Source organism: Callithrix jacchus, chromosome 6, assembly GCF_049354715.1.
Source record: "Callithrix jacchus isolate 240 chromosome 6, calJac240_pri, whole genome shotgun sequence".
Lineage (NCBI taxonomy): Eukaryota > Metazoa > Chordata > Mammalia > Primates > Cebidae > Callithrix > Callithrix jacchus.
In genome coordinates, this window is record NC_133507.1 from 18,777,112 (window position 1) to 18,801,812 (window position 24,701).

Sequence of the window (24,701 nt, forward strand, 5' to 3'; positions counted from 1 at the left end):
GTTTTTAAAAGAATAAATCTCAGTTCTCTGAAGGATGAATATAGTTAACTTGGGAAGCAGTGAGCTTATAGCTGAAGTGTAGACATATAGTATTAATTACATTAATGTGTATTAGTTTCTTTTGTGTATCTTAACTCCAGAAGAGAGGAATGATGGGAAAAAAAAAAGAAAAAAAAGGTTTGATCCTGCCCTAGTTACCACAGGACATACTTTCTTAGTTTTTCATTAAATTACATAGATTGACAAGGGTTGATGAATTTTGTCTGTAAAGCGCCAGATAGTTTTAGCCTTTGTAGGACGTACAGTCTCTGCAACATCTATTCAGTTCTCCTGCTGTAGTGGGAAAGCAGCCACAGGCATTACGGAAAGAAAGGAGCATGACTGTGTTTTAGTAAAACTTTATTTTCAAAAACAAGAGGTGGTCCAGATTTGGTCTGTACACTGTAGTTTGCTGACCCCTGGATAGGAAATTGGATGTGTGACATATTTTTACAATTATAGTTAGGATGTTCCTTCTCTATCCATTCTTGAGAAGTAATCACTGATGATGGTTTTTTGTGTATATTTCAAGGCCCTTTTCTATAGTTACCAATAACACCAAAGATTTTTACAGATCTATTAGATACATACATAGAAATGATATAACTTAGAATGCTTAAGATTTTCCATTTTCCTCCCATCACAGATCTCTATGTTAGTACAGGTTGAGTATCTCTTACCCAAAATTCTTAGGAGCAGAAGTGTTTCCAATTTTAGATATTTTTGGATTTTGGAACATTTGCATTACATGTACTTACTAGTTTAGCATCCCATATCCAGAAATTCAAAATGCTCCAATGAGTGTTTCCTTTGAGTGTTGTGTTGGCACTCATATAGTTTCGGATTTTGGAGCATTCTGTATTTTCAGTTTAGGGATGCTCGACCATATACAGAGAGGAAAATGGAAAATATACAGAGAATAAGGAGGTCTTTCTTCCTTATTCTTGGAATGTCTGTATTGAATGGGGATGTAATTTATTTAACTGTTTCACCCTTTATGGGCATTTATAGTGTTTTTTATTTTGTATTACTATAGTGCAGCAGTGAGTGTCTTTGGAACATTTCTGTTGTGCATTTTATTATTTTTATTATGGATCCCTATAAATGAATTGTAAGAGTCAAAGGGTTCATGTGAAATTTTTATTTCAATGAATGCCTATTTAAATTTCTTTTTGGGTTTTCTTATCTTTCAGGAGAACTCTCACCCAGCTCCTCAACAGCCTTCCCAGCCAGTGAAAGATACAGTACAAGGTATACTGTTTTCTCAGTGTATATATTTATTCACTAGAATGATAAATTTGTTTTTATTGTATGTATTTAAGCAGCTGCTTACAGTTACAAATTACGGCTTTGTATGACTGTTGGCTAATAAAATATGTCCAAATGCCATGGACACATTCCACCAAGAATAGTCTCAAAATACTGCATTTTACAAAATGACTGGTCTGAAATCTTTTTTTAAAAAAAAAAAAAACCCCACTATCATGAAAGCCAGAAGAAAGGAAAAAGAAAAGAGGCAGTGGAACTGTTTTAGATGAATGGAGTTTAAGCATGACAGTTAAATGCATTCCATGATCCCTGCCTGGATCTTAAATTTAGGGGAAAAAAATACTAGAAAGGATATTATTGAGATGATTAGAGAAATCTGAAGAAGAGGTGTATGCTAGATAATGTTGTATGAATGTTAAAAATATTTTGAGTGTAATAATGGCATGGGGGTTATGGAGGAGAATGTCTTTGTTCTTAGGAGATACTTGCTGACCTTTAGGAAGTGAACAGCTGCAGTGTTTGCAATTTACTCTCTAGTGTTTAGGGAGAATATTGTACATAGAGAAGGAAGGAGAAAACAAATATTGACAGTTGGTGAACTTTAGTAATGGGCATATGTTTGATTTTATTATTATTTGAAACTTTCCATAGACATTAAACTTTTCAAAACATTGGGAAAAATAGAAAATAACAAACCAAGTTTGGCTTTCAGGTCATAAATTAGTTTCACCAACAGCCTAAGTTAGATAATAGGAACTCCTATAACGGAGATAGGGAAACAATTTTTAAAACTTTGGTATGTGTTATTGATGTCCTTGATATTAATGTTTATGTCATTGATGGGTAAACACAAGGGTTGCTCCCAGTTTGTGGATCCTAGATTATTTGGTTGGGTTTAAATGATTAATCTTCGAAGAATTCACCCTTAGTGAATTTTTTAATCACTTCCACCAGGCTATCTTGCTTAAGATTAAGGTATTGTCTTGCTAGCTTTGCCAAGTATTTCTTGACTTTTCAGTTATTTTTTCTAATTTTGAGTCTAGATGATCAGAACTTTCATGATTTGGAGTGACGAAGAAAATTTAAAATAGCCCAGCAGCTTAGTAAAGTAGTGAGAAGGAGAATGAAATCTGTAGAATTGAAAAGAACAGTTTCTCTACTCAATGCTGAGCTGGATACACAGCAGCAAAAAGATCCAAAATGAGAAAAATAATCATAACATGGGATATATGTTGGCCATCCTCTTATTTATGAATTATGTTCATTACAATGAATCAAACTTCTAACTTAATAAGTAGTGTGGGCCTTCCTCATGTTCCTGAAAGGTTAGATTTAAATTGAATTTGTAATAGAATGCTACAAACAACTGTATACCAACAAATTAGATAACCTAGATGGAATGGACAAATTCATAGAAAGATACAAACTACTAAAAACAGACTCAAGAAGAAATAGAAAATCACAATAGATCTATAACAAGTAAAAAGCTTCAATTAGTTATCAAAAACTACTCACAAAGAAATGCCCAGGACTAGAAGGTTTCACTGCTAGATTCTATCTAGCCTTTAAAAAAGAAATTAGCACTAGCATTTATTATGGTCAACTGATATTCAGGGTACCAAGACAATTGGATGGAGAATGAAAAGTCTTTTGCACAAATGATGCTGAGACAACTGGTTATCCACATGCAAAAGAATGACATTGGACCCCTCCCACCTCATGCAAAATAATATATTAAAAAATTTTTTAATTTATAAAAGGAAATATTTTTTAATACATTATGGGAGTATACTGTTTAAGGAAACCTTATTAACAAATGTGACTATAGCAATAGTTTCCTTAAGCAGTTTCTCTGTTTTGGTTATCTTTTCTCAGATACAGCATTTATTGATGATAATCTTTGGCTTTTTCTTTTTCTTTCTTTTTTCTTTTTTGATGCTTTCAGAAGTGACCAAAGTTCGAAGAAATCTTTTCAACCAGGAAATGCTTTCCCCTTCAAAGAGATCGCTGAAACGGGGGTTGCCTAGAAGCCATTCTGTGTCAGCTGTGGAAGGTCTAGAGGATAAACTTGATAACTTCAAGAAGACCAAAGGTACTACATTTCAGAATAGCTAGGAAAAAAGGAAAGGGAGATTCTGTAAGATTCGTAGTAATATACCATCTTTCTTTCCTGATTTAGTAGTAATGTGAGTCTTCTTCCCTCTTTTCTCTTTCAGTCTAGCTAAAGGTTTGTCAGTTTTGTTAATCTCTCTCTTTTTTTTTTTTTTTTTTTTTGAGACAAGGTCTCGCTCTATCACCCAGGCTGGAGCGCAGTGGCACAATCTTGGCTTACTGCAGCCTCCACCTCCTAGGCTCAAGTGATTCTCCCACCTCAGCCTCCTAAATAGCTGAGACTACAGGAGTACACCACCACACCCAGCTAATTTTTTATATTTTTTTTTCATAGAGATGGGTTCTTATCATGTTGACCAGGCTGGTCTCAAACTCCTAAAGCAATCTGCTCTCCTTGACCTCCCAAAGTTGCTGGAATTATAGGCATTAGCAAGCACACCCAATTTTGTTAATCTTTTCAAAGAATTTACTTTGGTTTATTGATTTTTCTCTATTGGTTTTCTTTTTTTTTTTTTTGAGACAGAGTTTCACTCACCCTGTGCCCTGGGCTGGAGTGCAGTGATATGATCTCGGCTCACAGCAACCTCCGCCTCCTAGGTTCAAGCGCATCTCCTGCCTCAGCTTCCCCAGTAGCTGGAATTATAGTTGTGTGCCACCTTGCCTGGCTAATTTTTGTATTTTTAGAAAAGACAGGGTTTTACCATGGTGGCCAGGATAGTGTCCAACTCCTGACCTCAAGTGATACCCGCCTTAGCCTCCCAAGGTGCTTAGGTTACAGGGGTGATCCACTGCATTTGGCCTCTATTGGTTTTCTAATCTCAGTTTCATTTATTTTCTTCCATCTGTTGGCTTTGATTTTTGTTTGCTCTTTTTCCACTTTTTTAAGGTAAAGTTTAAGCTATTTATTTGAGATCTTTTTTAAATAAAGCACTGCTTTAGGCATATCCTATAAATTTTGATATTTTTGTTTTCATTATTTCAAAATACTTTCTAATTTCCCTTGTAATTTCTGCTTTGATCCATTGATTATTTAGGAGTGCATTAATTTCCACATGTGTACTTCCCAAATTCTCTTCTCTATTGTTTCTAGTTTCATTCTATTGTTGTAAAATATACGTTGTATGATTTCAGTCTTTTTAAACTGGAAACTTACTTTATGGCTTAACATTTGGTCGACCCTAGAGAACGTTCAATGTGTGCTTGAGAAGACTATGAAGGGTTCTATAGATGTGCGTCAGGTCTAGTTGATTTGCGGTATTATTCAAGTCTTCTGTTCCCTTGTTGAGCTTCTGTTTGTTTATTCATATTTAAAGTGGCATATTAAAGTCTCCAGCTATTGTTGAATTATTTCTCACTTCAGTTCTGTCAGTTTCTGCTTCACATATTTTGAGACTCTGTTTTTAGATATATATATTAATAATTATTATGTCTTCTTGATCAGTTGAACTTCGTATCAATAGGTAATGTACTTCCTCTTTGGCAAACCTTTTTTTTTTTTTTTTTTTTTTTAACGGAGTTTCGCTCTTGTTACCCAGGCTGGAGTGCAATGGCACAATCTCGGCTCACTGCGACCTCCGCCTCCTGGGTTCAGGCAATTCTCCTGTCTCAGCCTCCCGGGTAGCTGGGATTATAGGCACACGCCACCATGCCCAGCTAATTTTTTGTATCTTTAGTAGAGACGGGGGTTTCACCATGTTGACCAGGATGGTCTCGATCTCTTGACCTCGTGATCCACCCACCTCGGCCTCCCAAAGTGCTGGGATTACAGGCGTGAGCCACCGCGCCCGGCTGGATCATGTTTTTTTTAATCTATTCTGCCTATCTCTGCTTTTCAATTGCAGTGCTTACTCCACTTCTATGAATGTAATTACTAATAAGGAACAACTGTCATTTTCTCTGTTTTATACCTTTTTGTTTCTCAATTCCTGTTTTTTGTATTTAGCTAATTTTTGTAGTGTACCAGTTTAATTCCCTTCTTTTTGTGTGTGTGTATTTTTAAGTTATTTTCTCAGTGGTTACCTTGGAGATCACAATTAGCACCTTAAGCTTAAAACATCCTGGCTTTATGAATAAAGCCAACCTCATTTCAATAATACATACTCTTACTATATATTTCTGTCTCTTCTTCATATTGTTATAGACTGCAGCTTTATACACTGTGTATCTGTTAATACAGACTTAAATTATATAGGATAAAAAGAAACAAAATTACCATAATGCTGACTTTTATATTTATGTAGTTACCTTTACCATTGTTATTTCTTCTCCTGGCTTTGAGTTATTGTCTAGTGCTTTTCATTTTAGCTTTTCTTATAGGGTAGGTCTACTGAGCATGAACTCCCCCAGCTTTTATCTATTTGGAAACGTGTTACTTTTACTTTATTCCTTAAGGACTTAGAATTTTTGGTTGACAGTTTTTTTCCCCCCTTTCAGTACTTCAAATGTGACATTCGCTGCTTTTTGGTCTCCCAGATTTCTGATGAGAAATCAACTATTAATCTTACTAAGCTGCTTCTCTATTGTTCCTTCCCAGATTTTCTTTGTCTTTGGGTTTCAACACTTTGACTATAATGTGTCTGAGTGTGAATCTCTTTTGAGTTTATTCTGCTTGGAGTTCATGGAACTTTTTTGGATGTGTACATTCATGTCTTCATCAGATTTTGGAAGCTTTTAACCATTATTCAAAAAATTTTCTGCCACTTTTGGACTCATCTCCTCCTTGGATTCCTATGATATATGTGTTGTTACACTTGATGGTGTCCTACAGGTCCCTTAGAATTTGTTCTTTTTTTTTTTTTTTTTTTCTTTTTTCTTTCTGCTCAGGCTGGATAATTTCAGTTACCTTATCTTCAAGTTCACTAATTCTTCTGCCAGCTCAAATCTGTGGTTGATCTCTTCCAGTTAATTTTTTCATTTCAGTTATTGTAATTTTCAGCTCCAGAATTTCTATTGGATTCTTTTGTTTTGTTTTTTTTTTTTTGAGACAGAGTCTCACTCTGTCGCCAGGCTGGAGTGCAGTGGCGTGATCCTGGCTCACTGCAACTTCCATTTTTCGGTTTCAAGCAATTCTCCTTCCTCAGCCTCCCGAGTAGCTAGGACAACAGGCATGCACCACCACACCCGGAGAGTTTTTTGTACTTTATTAGTAGAGATGGGGTTTCACCATGTTGGCCAGGATGGTCTCAATCTTTTGACCTCGTGATCTGCCTGCCTTGGCCTCCCAAAGTGCTCGGATTACAGGCTTGAGCCACCGTGCCTGGCCTGGATTCTTTTTTATAATTTCTGTTGTTTCACTGATATTCTCATTTTGTTCATATTTCCATTCATTTCTTATATGTGGTTTAAGTTAGCTCATTGTGCATATTTAGAAAAGTTGATTGAAAAAAAAAAGTTGATTGAACATCTTTGAGTAATTCCAATGTCTTGGCTTCCTCAGGGATGGTTTCTACTATCTTTTCTGGTAAATAGGCCATATGTTTCCTTGTATATTTTGTAATCTTTTATTGAGGACTAGTTACTAGGGATATTACAATGTGGTAACTGCATGGAGGTCAGATTCTCTAACCCCTCAAGGATTCCCGTTCTTTGCTTATTAAGGGCTTCAGCTATTCATTTGTGCCTTTTCCAAACTATTTGTGTAAAGTATGTATTCCTTGTTGTGTGTGAAGTCACTGAAGTTTCTATTTTCTCTGTGGTCAGACAGTGACCTGAGAAGAATTTCCTTAAATGTCTGATTCAAAAAAGGAGGTGGGGGAAGGTATGTCTGTCCCTTAATCTTCTGGTATTTGGGAGAAAGCTACTGTAGCCTAAGAGAGCTGAAACCAAGGCAGTGTCTGCACTGGTCCTACAGGAATCTGCCTGACTGACCAAAGCATGCAACCCCCCATTTTTGGAGGTAATGTACTTTGTCTTTTGTAACCTTTCTTGGCTTACAACCTTGTCCTCACTGTCTGCCCTAGTACCAGCCAGCTGCTCCTGGAATGTGGGCTGCTATCCCAATAGCTACATCAGGGCTGAGAAAAGGAAAATGGTAGCTAGCTCATGCACATCATTCCCTTCCTAAAGATCAGCAGCCTCTCCCATTATCAAGCACTTCCCAGTGCTCAATCAAGTTCCCAGGTTCCAAAATTGTGGATTCTGATTTTTTTTTCTAATTTACTGGTTATTTTGGTAGACGAACTGACCCGCCAGAGCTTTCTTCTCCATCATGTTGCATAAGCTCACTCCTCTTGGAGATTACAATTCAGGTATTAACTTATAACAGCCTAGTTCTCATTGATACCAATTTAACTTTGAGAGTTTATAAAAACTTGGCTATTGTATAGTTCTAACTATCCTTAGTTCTAGATTGTCAAGCAAATTACATTTCTAGACATTGTATGCCCATCAACAGTGATTTATAATCATTGCTTTATCTTTTAAATCACAGGGGAGAATGTTTACAACTAAAAAACACTTTTATACTGTCATATAGTTTACCAGTGCTGTTTAACTCTTTATGTGGATTTGAGTTACCCTAGTGCCCTTTGCCATCAGCCCACAGGACTCCTTTTAGTATTAATTACAGGGTACATCTGCTAATGACAAATTCTGTTTTATTTTGTTTCAATCTGGGAATATGCTGATTTTGCCTTCATTTTTGAACAATCGTTTTATTGCACATAGAATTCCTGGTTGAGTCTCTTTTCCCTCAGCACTTTGAATATGTCATCACTGCCTTTTGTCCTTTGTTTCTGATGAGAAACCAGCTACTAATCTCATCAAGGATCTATACACAATGAGAAGCTGCTCTCTGCCTTCTTTAGAGATCCTCTCTTTTTCACTTTTGATTGATTATGATTTGTCTGAGTTTGGATCTCTTTTACTTTATTCTACTTGTACTGAGTTTCTTAGATGTGTAGTGTCTTTCATCAGATTTGGGTCATTCTTAGTCAATATTTATTCAAATACTCTTTTTGCCTCCTCTTCTTTATCCTTTCCTTCTGGGACTCCCAGTATGTGTATGTTGTGCTTGATGGTGTCACAAGTATCTGAAGCCCTGTTCATTTTTCTTCATTCTTTTGTCTTTATCTTCCTTAGACTGAATCATCTCAATTAACATGTCTTCAAATTTCTTGACTCTTTCTTCTGCCACCTCAAATCTACTGTTGAGGCCCTGTGATGAACTTTTCATTTTAGCTCTACTTCTTAACTCTAGAATTTCTATTTATTTATTATTTATTTTAAATGATTTCCATCTGTTGATAATCTCTGGCAAGTCATTGGAATCATGTTTTAGATCTTTAGATATGGTTTTATTTAGTTATTTTTCATTCAAAGCTACTGAAAATCAATTCTTTAGTTCTTAGAACATATTTAAAACAGCTGATTTAAAGTCTTGTTCTAGTAAGTCCAATGTCTGGACTTTCTCAGGGACAGATTCTGTTGGCTAATTTTTTTTCCCCTGGGTACAGCCATACTTTTTTGTTTCTTTACATGACTCATAATTTTGTTGACAACTGGATTTTATGGGGGACGGGGTAGATGGAGTCTTGCTGTGTCACCCAGGCTGAAGTATAGTGGTACAGTCTTGGCATACTGTAGGCTTAACCTCCCAGGCTTAAGCAATCCTCCCACCCACCTTGGCCTCCCAAGTAGCTAGCTGGACTACAGGCATGCCCCACTACTCCTGGCTAATTTTTGTATTTTCTTTGTAAAGATGGGGTTTCACCACTTTAGCCAGGCTGGTCTTGAACTCCTGGACTCAAGCAATCTGCCTGCCTCAGCCTCCCAAAGTGTTGGATTATAGGCATGAGCCACTGCATCCAGCATAGACAGTTTAAACAACATAATGAAGCAGCTGTAACAATCAGACCCACCCCACCCCTGCCAGGATTTGTTATTGTTTTTGTTTAGTGACTTTTCTGAACTGATTCTTGAAATTTTGTATTGTTTGTTACATGTGGCCACTGAAGCCTCTGCTCAGTTGTCTTAGTGATCAGCTAATAACTAGACTTCTTTAAATGCCTGGAACCCATATGTTTCACAGCCCCTGCTGAGGGGCTCTGTGTTTTGGGTCATTCCTTCAGCACTCAGCCAGGCAGCTTAGAATTCCACTTCACTTTGTTTTGCCAGAGCCTTAAGGTTAGATATAGGTGACAGCTTACTGGCTTCTCAAGTCTATACTTGGCACATGCACAGTACATGCGTGTGGACTTTTGGATGCCTAAGAATGTGTCAGAGGTTTGCAAAGTTCCCTATGATGTCTCATTCCCCAGTTTTCCCAGTTAAACTTTTGGTCAGCTTGTTATTGCACCAAATGTTACCACTGCCTCAGGCAGCTGGGACATTTAACAATTGCTGCTGAAGGTTTTCAGTAAATGCTGTAAGGGAAAAAGGTGTTTTACACTTGTCTGAGTTTTCAGAGAAGCCTTGATTTGACCAGGATTCTCCAGGGAGCTGCCAGACAGGTTAATGGATGACAGTGATCTGAGAATGGAGCTTTCGAGGCGCTCCAGCCCCATTCTGCCCTGCCCAGAGGCTGCTGGCTCTTGGTTTTCAATGTGATTAGGGGCTGTTGATTTTTAAAGCTACCCTAGGGCTGCAGGAAGGGGTAGGGGCCAAGGCAAGTTAAAGCTTCCTGAGATTCTGCTATTTTTCTTGAACAAATACTCCTTAGATTGTTGCAAAACTTTGAGTTCTGGAAAAGTTCATTTTTGACCATTTTTCCCAGTGATCTCTGTTCCTTTATGGAGGAGAGTGTTCAGAGTTCCTTACCTCACCACTCTTACTGGTATCACTCCTCTTTTCTAGTAACTTTAAGCTCACTTTCAATCAGTCCTCCCATAAGTAGCTTGGCTACCTACTCTACTGAGAAATTTTGTGCCACCTAGGTTTACCTTAATAATTAACATTTATGTGGCCTATCAGCATTTTTATGTATTTCATTTAATCATAAATACTAGAACCACCAACTAGGTATTAGCCTTAACAGGTGAGCAATTTTCACTTTTTCAGGAGTGCTTGTTAAATTGTCTATTTAAAATGCTTTTCTTGTTGTTTTTTGAGATGAAGTATTCCTCTGTCGCCCAGACTGGAGTGCAGTGGCATAATCTTGGCTCACTGCAACCTCCGCCTCCTGGGTTCAAGCAATTTTCCTGCCTCAGCCTCCCAAGTAGCTGGACTTGCACACGCCACCATGCCTGGCTGATTTTTGTACATTTAGTAGAGATAAGGTTTCATCATGTTGACCAGGCTGGTCTTGAATTCCTGACCTTAAGTGATCAGCCTCCCAAATTCTGGGATTACAGGCGTGTGCCACCATGCCCAGCCTATATTTACATTGTCTTATGTCATTTTTTAATCTCTAATAGTGCTGCCAGACTGTTCCGTCATGTTGAGTGGAGTCTGGTAAGCACAGAACTTAGCCCAAAGACCATTAAGATCCTCTCTAGCTAGGTAATAAGCCATACAGAAGTTCAAACTGCTCCCTTACCCTTGCTGCTGCTTCTTGATGATGTTAAATGACATTTATGATTTAAGCTGTTTACATTTTAGGTTATCACAAACTGCTGACGAAGAGTGTGGCTGAGACTCCAGTGCATAAGCAGATCTCCAAACGGCTGCTGCATAGACAAATCAAGGGCAGGTGAGTGACATCCCCGTCCAGGCTTGTTCACACCCACACCTCCTCGAAGCGACCTGTGAGCCACTACTTGCCTTCTCTTGATCTTCGTGACTTAAATCTTAACTCTGTTGCTTAAAACCAAGAGCATTCTATAAACTCTCCATGGGAACAGGAGAATCATATAAAATGTACACTTGTCTGGCCTCAAGTATTTTGAGATTGATCCATGTTGTTGCATGCAGTAATTCACTTTTTTTTTTTTTTTTTTTTTTTTTGCTCTGAGAAGTTTTCCATGGAATGGATACTCCACCGTTTTTAAATCCATTCATCTGTTAACATGGGGAAGGTGGAAGTCTGCAATCCCAACTCAGCCTTTGCTAACAGAGCTGTAGGTGGGGCTGCAGTTTTCTTCTGCAGCAATTGGTTGGAATAGGGCAGTTACTGTCTGAATGTTTTCTGTCTTGCTTTGCTTCCCATTCCTAGTTCTTTGGCTTGAGAGCTCTCCTTCCTTAAGGCATTTCTGCTCCTGGTATATCTGGGTTGTCAGCTTCTCTGGCATGCAACCTGGGAGTGTAGGCAGCAGTCAGAAAACGGAGCTCATGCCCTCCTCGGGTCTCAAGGTCCCCAGCCAGGCTGCCTCTGCCTTTCAGAGTTATCTTCTGCTCATTTTATAGATAATGTCACAGGATTTTAGCTCAATTTCAAGGGTAATAGAAGCACACATACTTCTTGTCAAGAATCTATCCTGACATTATTTGTATATGGATTTTACATACTTGTGAAGTTTATAAGTTAAATTGCAAAAAGTGAAATTGGTGGGTCAGAGGCATATATATTTTCAATAAATTTTTCTACAAAGTGTTTGGCACATTGGCTGAAATGAAGGATCCTCAACAGAAACTTGAATGTTGCTACTCATTACTGTGATAGTCTGATATTTTGGTATAATTTTTTTTAATACATGAATGGAATTTGTTATTCTGATGTTGTAAAATTGCTTTCCAAAAAAAAAAACCCCACATTCTAACCATCTCACTTTTTTTTTGAGTCATTTTCACTCTGTTGCCCAGGCTGGAGTCCAGTGACACAATCTCAACCCACTGCAAACTCTGCCTCCTGAGTAGTTGGGACTACAGGTGTATGCCACTGCACCCAGCTAATTTTTTTTTTCTTTTTTAAGATGGAGTCTCACTCTGTCGCCAACCTGGAGTGCAGTGGTATGATCTCTGCTCACTGCAACCTCCATCTCCCGGTTTCAAGCAATTCTCCTGCTTCAGCCTCCTGAGTAGCTGGAACTACAGGCATGCACCATCACACCAGCTAATTTTTGTGTTTTTAGTAGAGACAGGGTTTCACCATGTTCGCCAGGCTGATTTTGAACTCCTGACTTCAAGTGATCCGCCTGCCTCAGCCTCCCAAAGTGCTGGGATTACAGGCGGGAGCCACCATGGCTGGCCTCCCTCTTGAACAATAATCATGTATAAGAGTGCTTACCAGCACTGGTTTTATCAGACCCTGCAATCTTATAAAATAAGAAGCAGCTGCTCTCTTTAATGAGTGTGAATTACAGGTGATATGGAATAATCCTTGTGCATGTGGTTCCTCAAGGTCCTCTGATCCTGGTCCTGATATTGGTGTTGTTGAAGAGTCCCCTGAAAAAGGAAATGGTGAGTGTTACCTCTTTTTGTTTTTAATGCAATCTATCCTCTTTCTATGAAAACCTTTCTGCATTTATCGTTACTTGGCATATCCTAAGATATTTTACAGAAATTGTGCTGGCTCTGAGTCCACAATGCAGCTCAGTATTTTTGTGTTTTTAGTAGAGACAGGGTTTCACTATGTTGGCCAGGCTGGTCTTAAACTCCTGACCTTGTGATCCACCCGCCTTGGCCTCCCAAAGTGCTGGGATTACAAGCGTGAGCCACTGTGCCCAGCCACACCATTCTTACGGTGGCAGTGAATGAGACTTCTGAAGTCTAGTGGGTCAGTGTTTTTTTAATACCTTGTTAGGACCATATATCAAACCCCTCTTAGTTTTTTAAGAGACACTTCAAAAGTCTCTTAAAGCCAATAGCTTATTGAATTTCCATCTTATATTATATAAATTTTGCCCATTTTTGACAACATGGGAAAATGTCAAGCTTGTAACTCTTTGGTTACTTACTGTGGTTCTGATTTTACAGAAATAAGCTTGAGACGAAGTCCTCGAATCAAGCAGTTGTCATTTAACAGGACACATTCTGCTTCCTTCTATTCTGTGTCTCAGCCGAAGTCTCGAAGTGTGCTAAGAGTCCACTCATTCCAGGAAGATAAGTCAGGTAACATACAGGCCCCTGTGCCTTCGCAAGTCCATGCTGATTTGGTGGGAAGTCTTTTTTGGGAAAAGAAGCATGAAATTTGACATATTCTTTTCTTGACATTGGAGAATTAGGATAGGGATGTACAGTTGAAGTTCAGGGCAATGACTAGATGAACAGTCCATGGCCTTTATACTCAGTCATCCCTCAGACTCCTACAGCTGGTCATCCATGCTATTGTTATAGGGAGCTCATTCATTCAAGAGGAAGCTACCCATAATTTCCCATATGAACAGATCCTACACGTCAGTATCGTAGGTGGAAGATGATATCTGTGTTTCTATTCTTCATTCTTCTCTCCATGGTTAGCTTGCTAATAGATGTGTTTATTATTTTATCTTTTTTTGAGACAAGATCTCACTGTTGCCCAAGCTGGAGTTCAGTGGCGCAAGCACAGCTCACTGTAGCCTCAACCTCCCAGGTAGCTGGGACTGCAGGCGTGTACCACCACACCCATCCAATTTTTGTGTGGTTTTTTTTGGTGTTTTTTTTTAGATGGAGTCTTGCTCTGTCGTGCAGTGGCACAGTCTCAGCTCACTGCAACCTCCACCTCCCAGGTTCAAGTGATTTTTCTGCCTCAGCCTCCCGAGTAGCTGGGATTACAGGTGTGTGCTGCCACACCTGGCTCATTTTTGTATTTTTAGTAGAGACGGATTTCACTACGTCGGCCGTGCTGGTTTTGAACTCCTGACCTTATGATCCATCTGCCTCAGCTTCCCAGATTGTTGGGATTACAGGCATAAGCCACCACACTCAGCCATTTTTTGTGTTTTTAGTAAAGACAGGCTTCACCATGTTGCCTAGGCTGGTCTCGATCTGCTGAGCTCAAGGGATCCACCTGCCTCAGCCTCCCAAAGTGCTGGGATTGCAAGTTTGAACCACCAGCCAGATACGTGTTTTTATATTTAAATTAACAAATTATTTCAGTTGCCTACATTTTCTAACATAGTAGCTGGGGTGAATATGAAGTCTTATTAAAATTTAAAAAGGCAGCAGTTACTGCAGTTGCTGCCCTAATTAGGTGGGATTTTCCCCCGAGTTGCTCTAAAAATTATTGCCTTCTTATTAGATCTGGCTGTTTTTATAGTACTGGATGAACAGGAGTTGAGAAAGAATTAAATGTTGTTGCTGTTTTTGACTTGCAGACCAAAGAGAAAATTCTCCAGTCCAAAGTATTCAGTCTCCTAAGAGTCTTCTTTTCGGGGCAGTGTCTGAGATGATCAGCCCCTCAGAAAAGGGTTCAGCTCGAATGAAAAGGCGTTCAAGAAGCACACTGGGTTCAGAGATACCTGCAGCTTACCAGGTATAAAGTTTCTGTGACCTTTGAAACAGAACAGTCTCCTGGAACACAGACATGGCCAAGGAACTCAGGAGTCCATTAGGGAAGAGAAAGCAGGTGATCTCTAGATTTGAGGTGATTGGGTGGAGCCATATGAATGATTATTAGACATGTAGGAACTTGAAGCAGCAGGTTTGACTGAAGCCATGGTAGGGGAGGAGACAGAGATGATGTCATCTGTTCTCTTGGTTTCATCTACCGTTTATATTATATTCTACACAGATGTCTTTCTGGAGTCTGACACTCATCTTTTCCATTTGATTGCTTACTCGATCCAGTCACCACCATTAGAAAACTGGGAGTCTTCCTTCGCCCTCTCCCCAGCCATAGCCATTCAGCTGAGTCTTGCCCATTTTATTTACAAACGGACTTTCTTTTTTTTTAGACAGTCTTACCGTTTTGCACAGGCTAGAGTGCAGTGGTACAATCTGGGCTCACTGCAACCTCTGTCTCCCAGTTCAAGCGATTCCCCTGCTTTAGCCTCCCAAGTAGCTGGGATTACAGGCATCCACCACAATGCCCAGCTAATTTTTGCACTTTTAGTAGAGACGGGGTTTCACCATGTTGGCCAGGCTGGTCTCAAACTCCTGACCTCAAATCATCTGCCCGGCCTACAAACTGACTCTTGTACCCACCCTTTCTTCTCCCTCCCTGCAATTCCTACCCTCGTTTAGGTCTACCTAGAATACTTCAACAGGCTTTTCCCTCTCAAAGGGAAATCCTCCAACCAGAGGTCAGAGTGATCTTTCTGAAATATTCCTCTCAGTTTGCTTAAAATGTTCACTTTGCTTAAAGCTATATAGACTCCCTGTCTGCTAAAGCAAGCTTTTTTTTATCTTTTCCTAAATGGAACTCTCGCCTTCAAAAATAATCACCTTTGTTTGGAAACCCAACAAATTGCTTGGAGGTTGGGGGACATGGAGCTCTGGAGAAAGTTTTGAAAACCATAGATCTGCATGACCAAGATCAGTCTCCTCCCCCCTGGCAGGCACGGTCCTCCGTGGTCTGGTCCCTCTGGCCTCAGCCCTTACTCCTCCCCCGTTTACCATCCCAGCATCATCAGGCTGGGTGCTGTCCTGCACAGCTGCTGCATTTCACTTCCGTGCCTTTGCTGGTATTGTTCCTATGCCTAAAGCCCACCTCACCCCCACATTTCCCACGTTTGCCTTCCCCTGCTGATACCCATGCTTGAAGACCTGACCCGGCTGGGTTAGGCAGCCCTCCTTTGTGCTCTGTGATGTCCCTTGCACGTCCCTGTCACTGCACCGGCCACACTGTATTTTCTTTTACCTGTGTATGCCCTGCTGCACAGGAAATGCCAGTTAGACTGGGAGTCCCCGATAGGATCAAGGAAGGTTGTAGGAAAGATAAGCGTCATCTCCTTACCTGTTGGAGTTTTTCACTATTTTTTGCAAGAAGGCAGGGAAATTTTTTGTTGGGGAGTATCTTTCCTGAGACATTATCTTTGCTGCTGCACCTTCTATATCCTCATATTCCATGTCCCCAACACACAGTGCCTGGCGCATTGCAGGTGCATAAGCACATGTTGAATGAGGGTGAGCAGCAAAGAAGGTGGCTCCTGGAGGCTGCCTTAGGCAAAGATCTGAAATAGCTGCCTCATTTGAAGAGAAGGAAGAGCTCGAGAATAGCTGCAGTGATAGAATGATTCCATTAGAGGCAAAAAGAATGGTTTAGCAATATGTAGATGATTTACACTATTTGTTCTTAGGACAAACAAAACTTGGATAGTGTTTGGTCCTAGAAAAAGTGGACAAGTAAAATCTGAGCCATTTATTGGAAACGGGTCACTATTTGAGATTTCCATCTTTAGATCATGTTTTGGCTGACTATAAATCTCCCATTTGGGCTTAGAGATTACTAAAACACTTCAGAGATCATGAGTTATAATCAAGCACTGAAATAAGCATTTCTCTTTTCAGACTCCCAAGAAGAGTCACCAGAAATCTCTGAGCTTTGCTCAAACTTCAAGAAGTTTCTCTCATACACCACAAACTCCATCGAATATTCCAGAAAGGCCGCAGAAGTCCCCTGCAAAAATGACCCCTACAAAGCAGGCAACTTTAAAGGAGTCCTTAAAAGACTCCTCCTCACACATCTGTGAGTCACCATCATATTCAAAAATCACTCCTCAAAAACGATGCACCCAGGCAGGAGAAGGCACTTTTCTTGAAACAAAGACATCAAGAACTCCTCGGTTTTCACCAAATTGTACTTGGCCACATTCAGTGGATTCCAGTCCAGAGAGCCCCTGCTGTCCAGCACCCCCAACTTCATCCACTGCCCAGCCCAGGAGAGAGTGTCTCAGTCCCTTCAGAGACCCTCTCGGAACACCCCCGAGAGCAGCAGCCTTCATAGGCATGCCTCAGAATCAAACACACCAACAGCTCCCTGTCCCCAGAGCTGCTTGGGCAGAGGAACCAGCCCAGAAACTGAAGAATAAAGCTATCAAAACCCCAAAAAGACCAGGGAATTCAAGTATGACTTCTTCCCCACCTGTTACACCAAAGAAACTATTTACCACTCCTTTATGTGATATTTCCAAGAAGCGTCCATTTGGGAAATCTAAAACAGAGTCTCCTTCCCCAGGAGAACTGGATGGGAAAGAGCCCCAGATGTCACCCAGTGTAACTGCATCTCTCTCCTGCCCTGTTCTCTCAACGCCACCCAGACTCTCACGGAGCACTACATTGGACACCATCCCTCCTCTGCCCCCTTGTAAAGCTGGGAAATGGTGTAGAAAGACCTCTGATCCCAGAAGGAGCATCCTGGAGTGTCAGCCCAATGCCTCTGCTACTCCTGCGGCTGGCACAGCTGACAGCCCAGGTGCCACCACAGACTCTAGAGATGACCAGAAGCGACTGAACCTCTCTCCTCAGTCTCCTGAAAGACGGAGCTACCCAGGCCCTGGTCTCAGGAGTGACCGGCATGCATCCTCTCCTTTGCTCATTACAAGCGACACAGAGCATCTTACTCTCCTCAGTGAAGCTGAACATCATGACAGGGGTAACTTGAAAAGCAACGTCTCATCAGTGGAAGAGGGTGAGGGGCTAAGGAAAGCAGATGCTGAGAAGTCTTCTCTGTCTCACCCTGGGTTTCCCCCATCTCCTCCTTCCTGTGGGCCCGGCTCTCCTCTGATGCCTTCCTGCGACCTGCGCTGTACCACAGACAGGAGGCAGTGCCAGGCTTTGGCACAGCTAGACAACCTGCCGGTGTCAGATTGGCATTCCACAGCCTCTGCCAGCCCACAGACCTACGAGGTTGAGCTGCAGATGCAAGCTTCTGGCCTTCCCAAACTTCGCATTAAAAAGATAGACCCCAGCTCTGTGTTAGAGGCTGAGCCCCTCAGTAAGGAGGAGAGTTCTTTGGGAGAGGAGAGCATCCTCCCTGTTCTCAGTGTGCCCAGGACCAGCAAGTCCTCAAGCAAACTTGAACCCACCTATATGTCACCCCCCTGCCTCCGCCTCTCCCACAGCACACCTGGCAAGAGCGGAGGGCAAACCTACATCTGCCAGGCCTGCACCCCCACCCACGGCCCTTCTAGTACCCCGTCTCCATTTCAAACAGATGGGGTTCCCTGGACACCATCCCCCAAGCACAGTGGGAAGACAACTCCAGACATAATTAAAGACTGGCCCAGGAGGAAGAGAGCGGGGGGCTGCAGCACTGGGTCCTCTTCTGGGAGGGGCGAGGTTGGAGCAGACCTTCCTGGGAGCCTGTCACTGCTGGAGCCAGAGGGCAAGGAGCATGGCCTTGAACTCAGCATCCACCAGATGCCCATCTTGGAGGATTTCGAGCTTGAGGGAGTGTGCCAGCTGCCAGACCAGTCACCTCCCAGGAACAGCATGCCTAAGGCCGAGGAAGCCTCCTCCTGGGGACAGTTTGGGTTGAGTTCCAGGAAGAGAGTCCTGTTGGCCAAGGAGGAAGATGACCATGGAGCCAAAAGGATCTGTGACCTGAGAGAAGATTCAGAAGTCACTGTGGGTAAAGAGAGGTCTCCAAGTCAGGGTGCACGGCACCTACCCTCCACAGGAGACGACGAGGTGTTTGTTTCTGGTGAGTTTGTTTTTGAAACCCACTTGCCACAGGGTTTTTTTTGGGCAGAGTGCTTGGCAGGGAGGCCCTGGGGTTGCTTCTTGGGAGGCCTGGGCTTCCTGGTTGGGGGTCTGGGGTGCTGCTCTGACCACATGGGATCTTTTTAGGCTCCTCCCCACCTCCCAGCTGTGCCCTGAGGAGCTGCCTCTCTGCCAGTGCCCTCCAGACTCTGACCCAGTCTCCGCTGCTGTTCCAGGGGAAAACACCTTCCTCTCAGAGCCAAGACCCCAGAGGTAATGTTTGTTGATGGTCTAGGGTCCTTTCCTGTGGGAGAGAGACTCTCTGAATTCATCAGGTTTGTCAGGCAGCTAGATTCTGGAGGAGCCCCGGGGGAATGCTGAGTGTGGGATAGGTAACTTTGTGCCTAGTGTCATGTGCCCTTCCGAGAGAAACTTCACATTAGAACTTGTGTGCGTGTGAACAGAAGCCCCTCAAAATCCTACTCTAATGCTTTGGTCCTACTGAAGATGGTGACAGTTGTAGGCTTGCTGCAACATACTGCTCATCTGCAGTGTAAGAATCTGAATAGGAAGGTGTTCTGAGTAGCACAAGGGATAGGCCTGTTGATACCGTTCTCCACAGTGGGTTTATGCCCATGTTTTGTACATTCGGTGGGACATGGTGCTGACTCTAGCCTTCCCCTTCCAAATCCTGTTCCCAAAAGAACAGGATTTGGTCTATTAACTGTTCCTGGTTAGCAGTGTTGCTTTCTGCTGCTAGAATCGAAGGGGGAATGCAGGAGGTGGGGGCTTTCAGTGGTTCAGTTCCTTCAAGACTGTGACATAAATCATGCAAAACAGGTCAAGAGATCAAGACCATCCTGGCCAACATGGTGAAACCCTGTCTCTACTAAAAATACAAAAATTAGCTGGGTGTGGTGGCGTGCGCCTGTAGTCCCAGCTACTTGGGAGGCTGAGGCAGGAGAATTGCTTGAACCCGGGAGATGGAGGTTGCAGTGAGACAAGATTGTGCCACTGTACTCCAGCCTGGTGCCTGGCGCCTGGCAACAGAGCAAGACTCTGTCTCAAAAAAAAAAAAAAAAAAAAAAATCACGCAAAACAGCATAACCCGCGATCTGAGACCTGGAAAAATGTACAGATTAACTTAAGGGAATTCAAACACAGACACTGTATTTTCAGAGCTACTGCTTACTGCCAGCACAGTGCAAGCTGTTAAGGGCAGGGGCCTTCTAAAAAGTGTAGGTGCCATTTCTGCAGGATGAGTGAACCTCCAAGGAGTGATGATTTTCTTAAAGTCTTGTGTGTGTACCCTCTGCAATTTAAGCCCATTTTTTTGGTTCAGTTGTCAGTGACTCCTGCATGCTAAGCCTTTCTGCCGCCTTCTAGATGAGGATGTAGACATATTTCCCTCCACTGTGGAAGACTCTCCCTTCAGTCGCGCGTTCTCCAGGAGGCGCCCCATCAGCAGAACGTACACACGGAAGAAGCTCCTGGGACCCTGGCTGAAGGACTTACAGCCATAAACACTACTGAGTCCAAAAGGTAAAGGAGTCAGTTAGGACCCTATGGGCATAAAGAAGCTGGGGGCCTGGCATGGCAAGCTTCTCTTGCCATAGTCAGCGTTCAGACTGCCATTAGAATAGGTTTTCTAATTCCCCTCATGGATCCCTCCATTTCCTGGCCCTGACCCTTGGTAGGGAGGTTGCAGGAGGAAGTGGATGGCAGTGTAGCTGGTGCTAGAACTCAGGAGCAGCCAGACAAGGGATCCCATTGTATGGAGCCCCACCCCAACTATGACCTTGGCAAGTCAGGAGGCCACTCTGCCTCACGCCATGGAGAAAGGAGCCCTGCCTGGGGTAAGGCCGGGCTGTTGTGGCACAGGCAGCACTTCGTAAACTGAAGCCACATATGTGAAACTTGAGTGCATTGGGCAGCAGAAGCCATTTTTGCCTTTGCTGTGTAACCATAAAATCACCTCTAGCGACTGAGCACTCAGTACATTTTTGTTGAATGTTGGGCCTGAGGTGAACTGTGACCTGGTCCAGCTCAAGCGGCTTCTACAGCAGCCACATTTCCAAGAGTCAGCCAGTTTATGGCACAGGCCTTGCCCGTTCCTGGGGAGAGAAGACCATCCCCTCGCTCACCGTTTCCACTGTGAGTACCCCTCAGACCCGCTGGACCAGCCTGACACCAGCTCCTGGCTAATGCTGAGGGCTGACTCCAAATTGTCTCCAGAAAGCCTTCAAGCGTGTTATATTCCCAAATCTGATTCTTCTTACTGTCTCCCATTTCTCCCTTCAGAGATTTTATTAAGTGGCTTTTTAAGATCCTAAAAACATGCTAAGTCTCCCAGTTTCCCCTATACACATAAAACCATTTAAACCACAACCTGGTGGCCACCAACCCTTTGTGACAATTCTTGTCTGAACCCCAGGCACATCTGTTTACACCTGAAACCGGGATCGTCCTGCGACTCAAGCAAGTCATAAGATGGCAACTTGGTGCCACAGTTTCAAGGAAATACGTGGCAGGAATTTGCATCTTTCTGAAATGTGAGTCCAATTCTTTCAGACTATTTGTTAATCCTAACGAGTGTAGAGACGAGGGCCTGGATTTAGAGTGTGCAGTAAGGACTGTCCTTCACGGAAACAAATCAGGCAGCTGCCCCTTTCAGCAGGATCGGCGTCTCCCTCCAAGGCAGGGTCTGCCCCAGGGGCTACAGAGGGTTTTTCCGGACGTCAATCATTCCCGGGCTGGCTCGTCGCAGTTCCCGCCAGGGTTTGGATGAAGGCCCAAAGTTCCAGGGCAGGCCTGCTTCACCCATGGGCATCACCCGCCCTGGCAGGGGCTCAGCCGCCTCCCGCTGCCTCAGCTCCTCGGAGGACCCCTGCTCCTCGCCACCCAGGCTCGAGCGTTTCCAGGTCAAGGGTAAGGGAGCATGGATCAAGTCCCGCATCTCTTCCCGGGTACGGGGGGCCCCCTCAGTGAGGGGGGACAGCCGGAGAAGCTCGGGCGCTGGGTGTAGCTCCTCATTTCCAGGAGCCTGTCTGCCCTCCGAACCCAGGCTCTTCTTCTCCCCACCTGCATGGAGTGGAGAAGAGTGTGTCCTCGTTGCAAGGTTCTTGGAACTGACTGCACCAGGACTACAGCATAGTGACCCCTGCGACCCACACATACACCTCCAGATGGCCTCCTGGAGCCAGAAAGTCTGATAACCGCAAAAGGAGAATAGCGAACTCCTACAGTGCCTGATTAACCAGCTTTGCGACATTGGACCACTGCTCCTGCCTCAACTGCTAAGCCAATCTTGTAACATCCCCCGCCACAGCTTGAAAAAACTGCCCTTATATAACTTCCCATTGCCCTCTGCTGACTCTTTTCAGACTCAGCCTGCACTTGGGTGAATAAACAGCCTTGGTGCTCACACAAAGCCTGTTTAGGCAGTCTTCATTCAGCGCGCACTTAACATTTGGTGCTGAAAGCTGGGACAGGGTACTCCTTTGGGAGACGAACCCTCTGTCCCCGCTCTTAAGAGACCCACCTGTGACCTCAGTGTATCAGCCTAGCCCGACACCCCTCTCACTACCTTCAGATCAGGTAAGCATCTCTCCTTCTCTTTCCCTTTAAATCCTCCTAAATAGAGAAAAAGGAGATAACTCTCTCCCTTTCAATCCTTCTTTTAACCAGAGACAAAGGAGACCCTCCTTATCTGTGTGCTCAAAAACTCCATTGGTCATGGACTCATGAAGACAGTCTTCCCTTGGTGTCTGGTCAATTGTGGGGACCTACAGCCCAGGACTCACGGACGCCTCACTGAAAATCCTGGTAGCTGTTCTCATTCTCCTCATCTCTACTTCTCTCCTTAAAACTTAATTCCTTCACTATGGGCAATATTCTGCCCTCTATCCCTCAGTCTTCACCGCTAGCCTGCGTCCTAAGAAACCTAAAACTTTGTCGCCTGATCTGAAACCTAAACCTCTCATTTTCCTCTGTAATATGGCCTGGCCTGAATACAAATTAGACAATGGTTCCAAATGGCCAGAAAATGGCACTTTCAGTTTCTCTATTCTGCCAGAGCTAGACAATTTTTGTCAATGAATGGGCAAATGGTCTGAGGTGCCGGACGTCCAGGCATTTTTTACCTCCAATCCCTCCCTAATCTCTGCTCTCAGTGCAACCTGTCCCAAATTCTCCTCCTCTCCCTTCCGTCCACCCTTCCTGCCCCTGCTGGCAACCCAGAATCCTTGTCCATTGACCGTTCTGACCTTTCTTCTCCCTGCCTATGCAAACCATACCCCAATCCAGGCCCTAACCCCTCACCCAGAGCCTCCCACCTCCTTATGCCCCTCCTGTCTCCTCCCCACCTCATACCCGGTCCAGCTGACAGTTCAGTCCCCGCAAACTCTTCCGCCCCTGCCCAACAATTCCCACTTCCAGAGGTGGCTGGAGCTGAAGGCATAGTTAGGGTGCACGTTCCTTTCTCTTTATCTGACCTTTCCCAAATCAGCCAACGGTTAGGCTTTTTCATCAGATCCTCCTAAATATATACAAGAGTTCCAGTACTTAACCCAGTCCTTTAATCTCACCTGGAGCAACTTAAATGTCATCCTTACTTCTCTCACCCCTCAAGAACACTTAATCTGCATTTTATCAGCCCCTGACATTACAAAAAAGCTACAGAAATTAAAATCAGGCCCTCAAACCCCACAACAGGAATTAATCAACCTCACCTTCAAGGTGTTCAATAATAGGGGAAGAAGCTGCCCGGTGGCAGCACATCTCAGAACTACAAATGCTTCCCTTTGCTGTAAAACAAACCCCAGCCACACTATGGGCTCACAAAGACTTCAAAGCGCCCAGACTGCAGCTTCCAGATGCTCCTCCTAGACCTTGCTTCAAGAGTTGGAAACCTGGCCACTGGGCTGAGGAATGCCCACAGCCCAGGATTCCTACTAAGCCCTGCCCCAACGGGGCAGAGCCCCCACTGAAAGTCACACTGTCCAACTTATATTGCTGCTCCCAGAGCTCCTGAAGTTCCAACCCAAAGTTCCCAGATCGCCTCGAATTGCGGCTAAAGACTGACGCTGCCCAAATCTCTCAGGCCCCCCGGATGCTGAGCTTCGGGTAACTCTTACAGTGGAGGATAAATCGATCCCCTTCTTAACACGGGGGCCACCCACTCCACGCTGCCTTTGTCTCCTTGGCCTCCATAATTATTGTGGGAACCAACTACAAGGCCTCCAGGCCTCTCTCAGCTCCCCACGTCTGGTGTCAATCAGGCCAGCACTCCTCTCCACATTCTTTCCTAATCATCCCCACTTGTCCAGTTCCCGTTAGGCCGAGATATCCTAGTGAAACTGTCTGCCCCCTTGACTACTCCTGGGCTATAGCCACATCTCATTGCTGCCCTCCTCTCTGAACCCATACCTCCCTCAGTGACTCCCCTTATGTCCCACTACCTTAACCCTAGGGTGCAGGACACCACCTCCCATCCCTTGCTACAAGTCACTCACGCCTCTTCATCCTCTTAAAACCTAATCACCCTTATCCCACCCAGTGCCATTACCCCATCCCAGCATAAGCCTTAAAAGGGCTAAAGCCTGTGCTACTTACTCACTACAACATGGCCTTTTAGTTCCCACTAACTCTCCCTACAACACCCCCATCCTACCCATTCAAAAACTGGACAAGTCCTAGGTTAGTCCAAGACCTTAGCCTTATTAATCAGAGTGCTCCCCATCCATCCCATAGTGCCAAACCCCTCTACTCTCATCCTCCATATTCCCTACCTCCACCCATTATTCCATCCTGGACTTCAAAGATGCCTTCTTTACTATCTCTTTCCACCCCTCTTCCCAACCCCTTTTTGCCTTTACTTGGACTGACCTGGACACCCACCAGTCCCA

The 24,701-nt window shown here is 43.5% G+C and overlaps 2 protein-coding genes across 49 annotated transcripts in view; one reads left to right on the forward strand and one right to left on the reverse strand.

Moving 5' to 3' along the window:
* Positions 1-22,225, forward strand: part of TICRR (TOPBP1 interacting checkpoint and replication regulator) — a 50,273-nt gene extending 28,048 nt beyond the window's left edge. For 3 of the 4 annotated variants that reach the window (XM_035303787.3, XM_078326743.1, XM_078326742.1), the window contains exons 14-23: positions 1,233-1,290; positions 3,254-3,400; positions 10,957-11,047; positions 12,635-12,693; positions 13,210-13,344; positions 14,529-14,686; positions 16,663-18,796; positions 18,943-19,068; positions 20,182-20,337; positions 21,230-22,225. In XM_035303787.3, the coding sequence (XP_035159678.3) occupies positions 1,233-1,290; positions 3,254-3,400; positions 10,957-11,047; positions 12,635-12,693; positions 13,210-13,344; positions 14,529-14,686; positions 16,663-18,796; positions 18,943-19,068; positions 20,182-20,318 (3,045 nt within the window). In that variant the 3' untranslated portion in view covers positions 20,319-20,337; positions 21,230-22,225. Of the gene's footprint in view, positions 1-1,232; positions 1,291-3,253; positions 3,401-10,956; positions 11,048-12,634; positions 12,694-13,209; positions 13,345-14,528; positions 14,687-16,662; positions 18,797-18,942; positions 19,069-20,137; positions 20,338-21,229 lie in introns of those variants that run through there. The other variant, XM_035303788.3, reaches the window with a different exon arrangement.
* The window catches only part of KIF7 (kinesin family member 7), a 48,966-nt gene continuing 25,561 nt past the window's right edge, over positions 1,297-24,701 (reverse strand). For 31 of the 45 annotated variants that reach the window (XM_078326757.1, XM_035303798.3, XM_078326751.1 and 28 more), the window contains one exon: positions 21,084-21,876. In XM_078326757.1, coding sequence (XP_078182883.1) covers positions 21,512-21,876 — 365 coding nt within the window. In that variant the 3' untranslated portion in view covers positions 21,084-21,511. Of the gene's footprint in view, positions 3,420-12,520; positions 12,679-13,190; positions 16,372-21,083; positions 21,877-24,701 lie in introns of those variants that run through there. The other 14 variants (XM_078326772.1, XM_078326773.1, XM_078326771.1 and 11 more) reach the window with 3 other exon arrangements.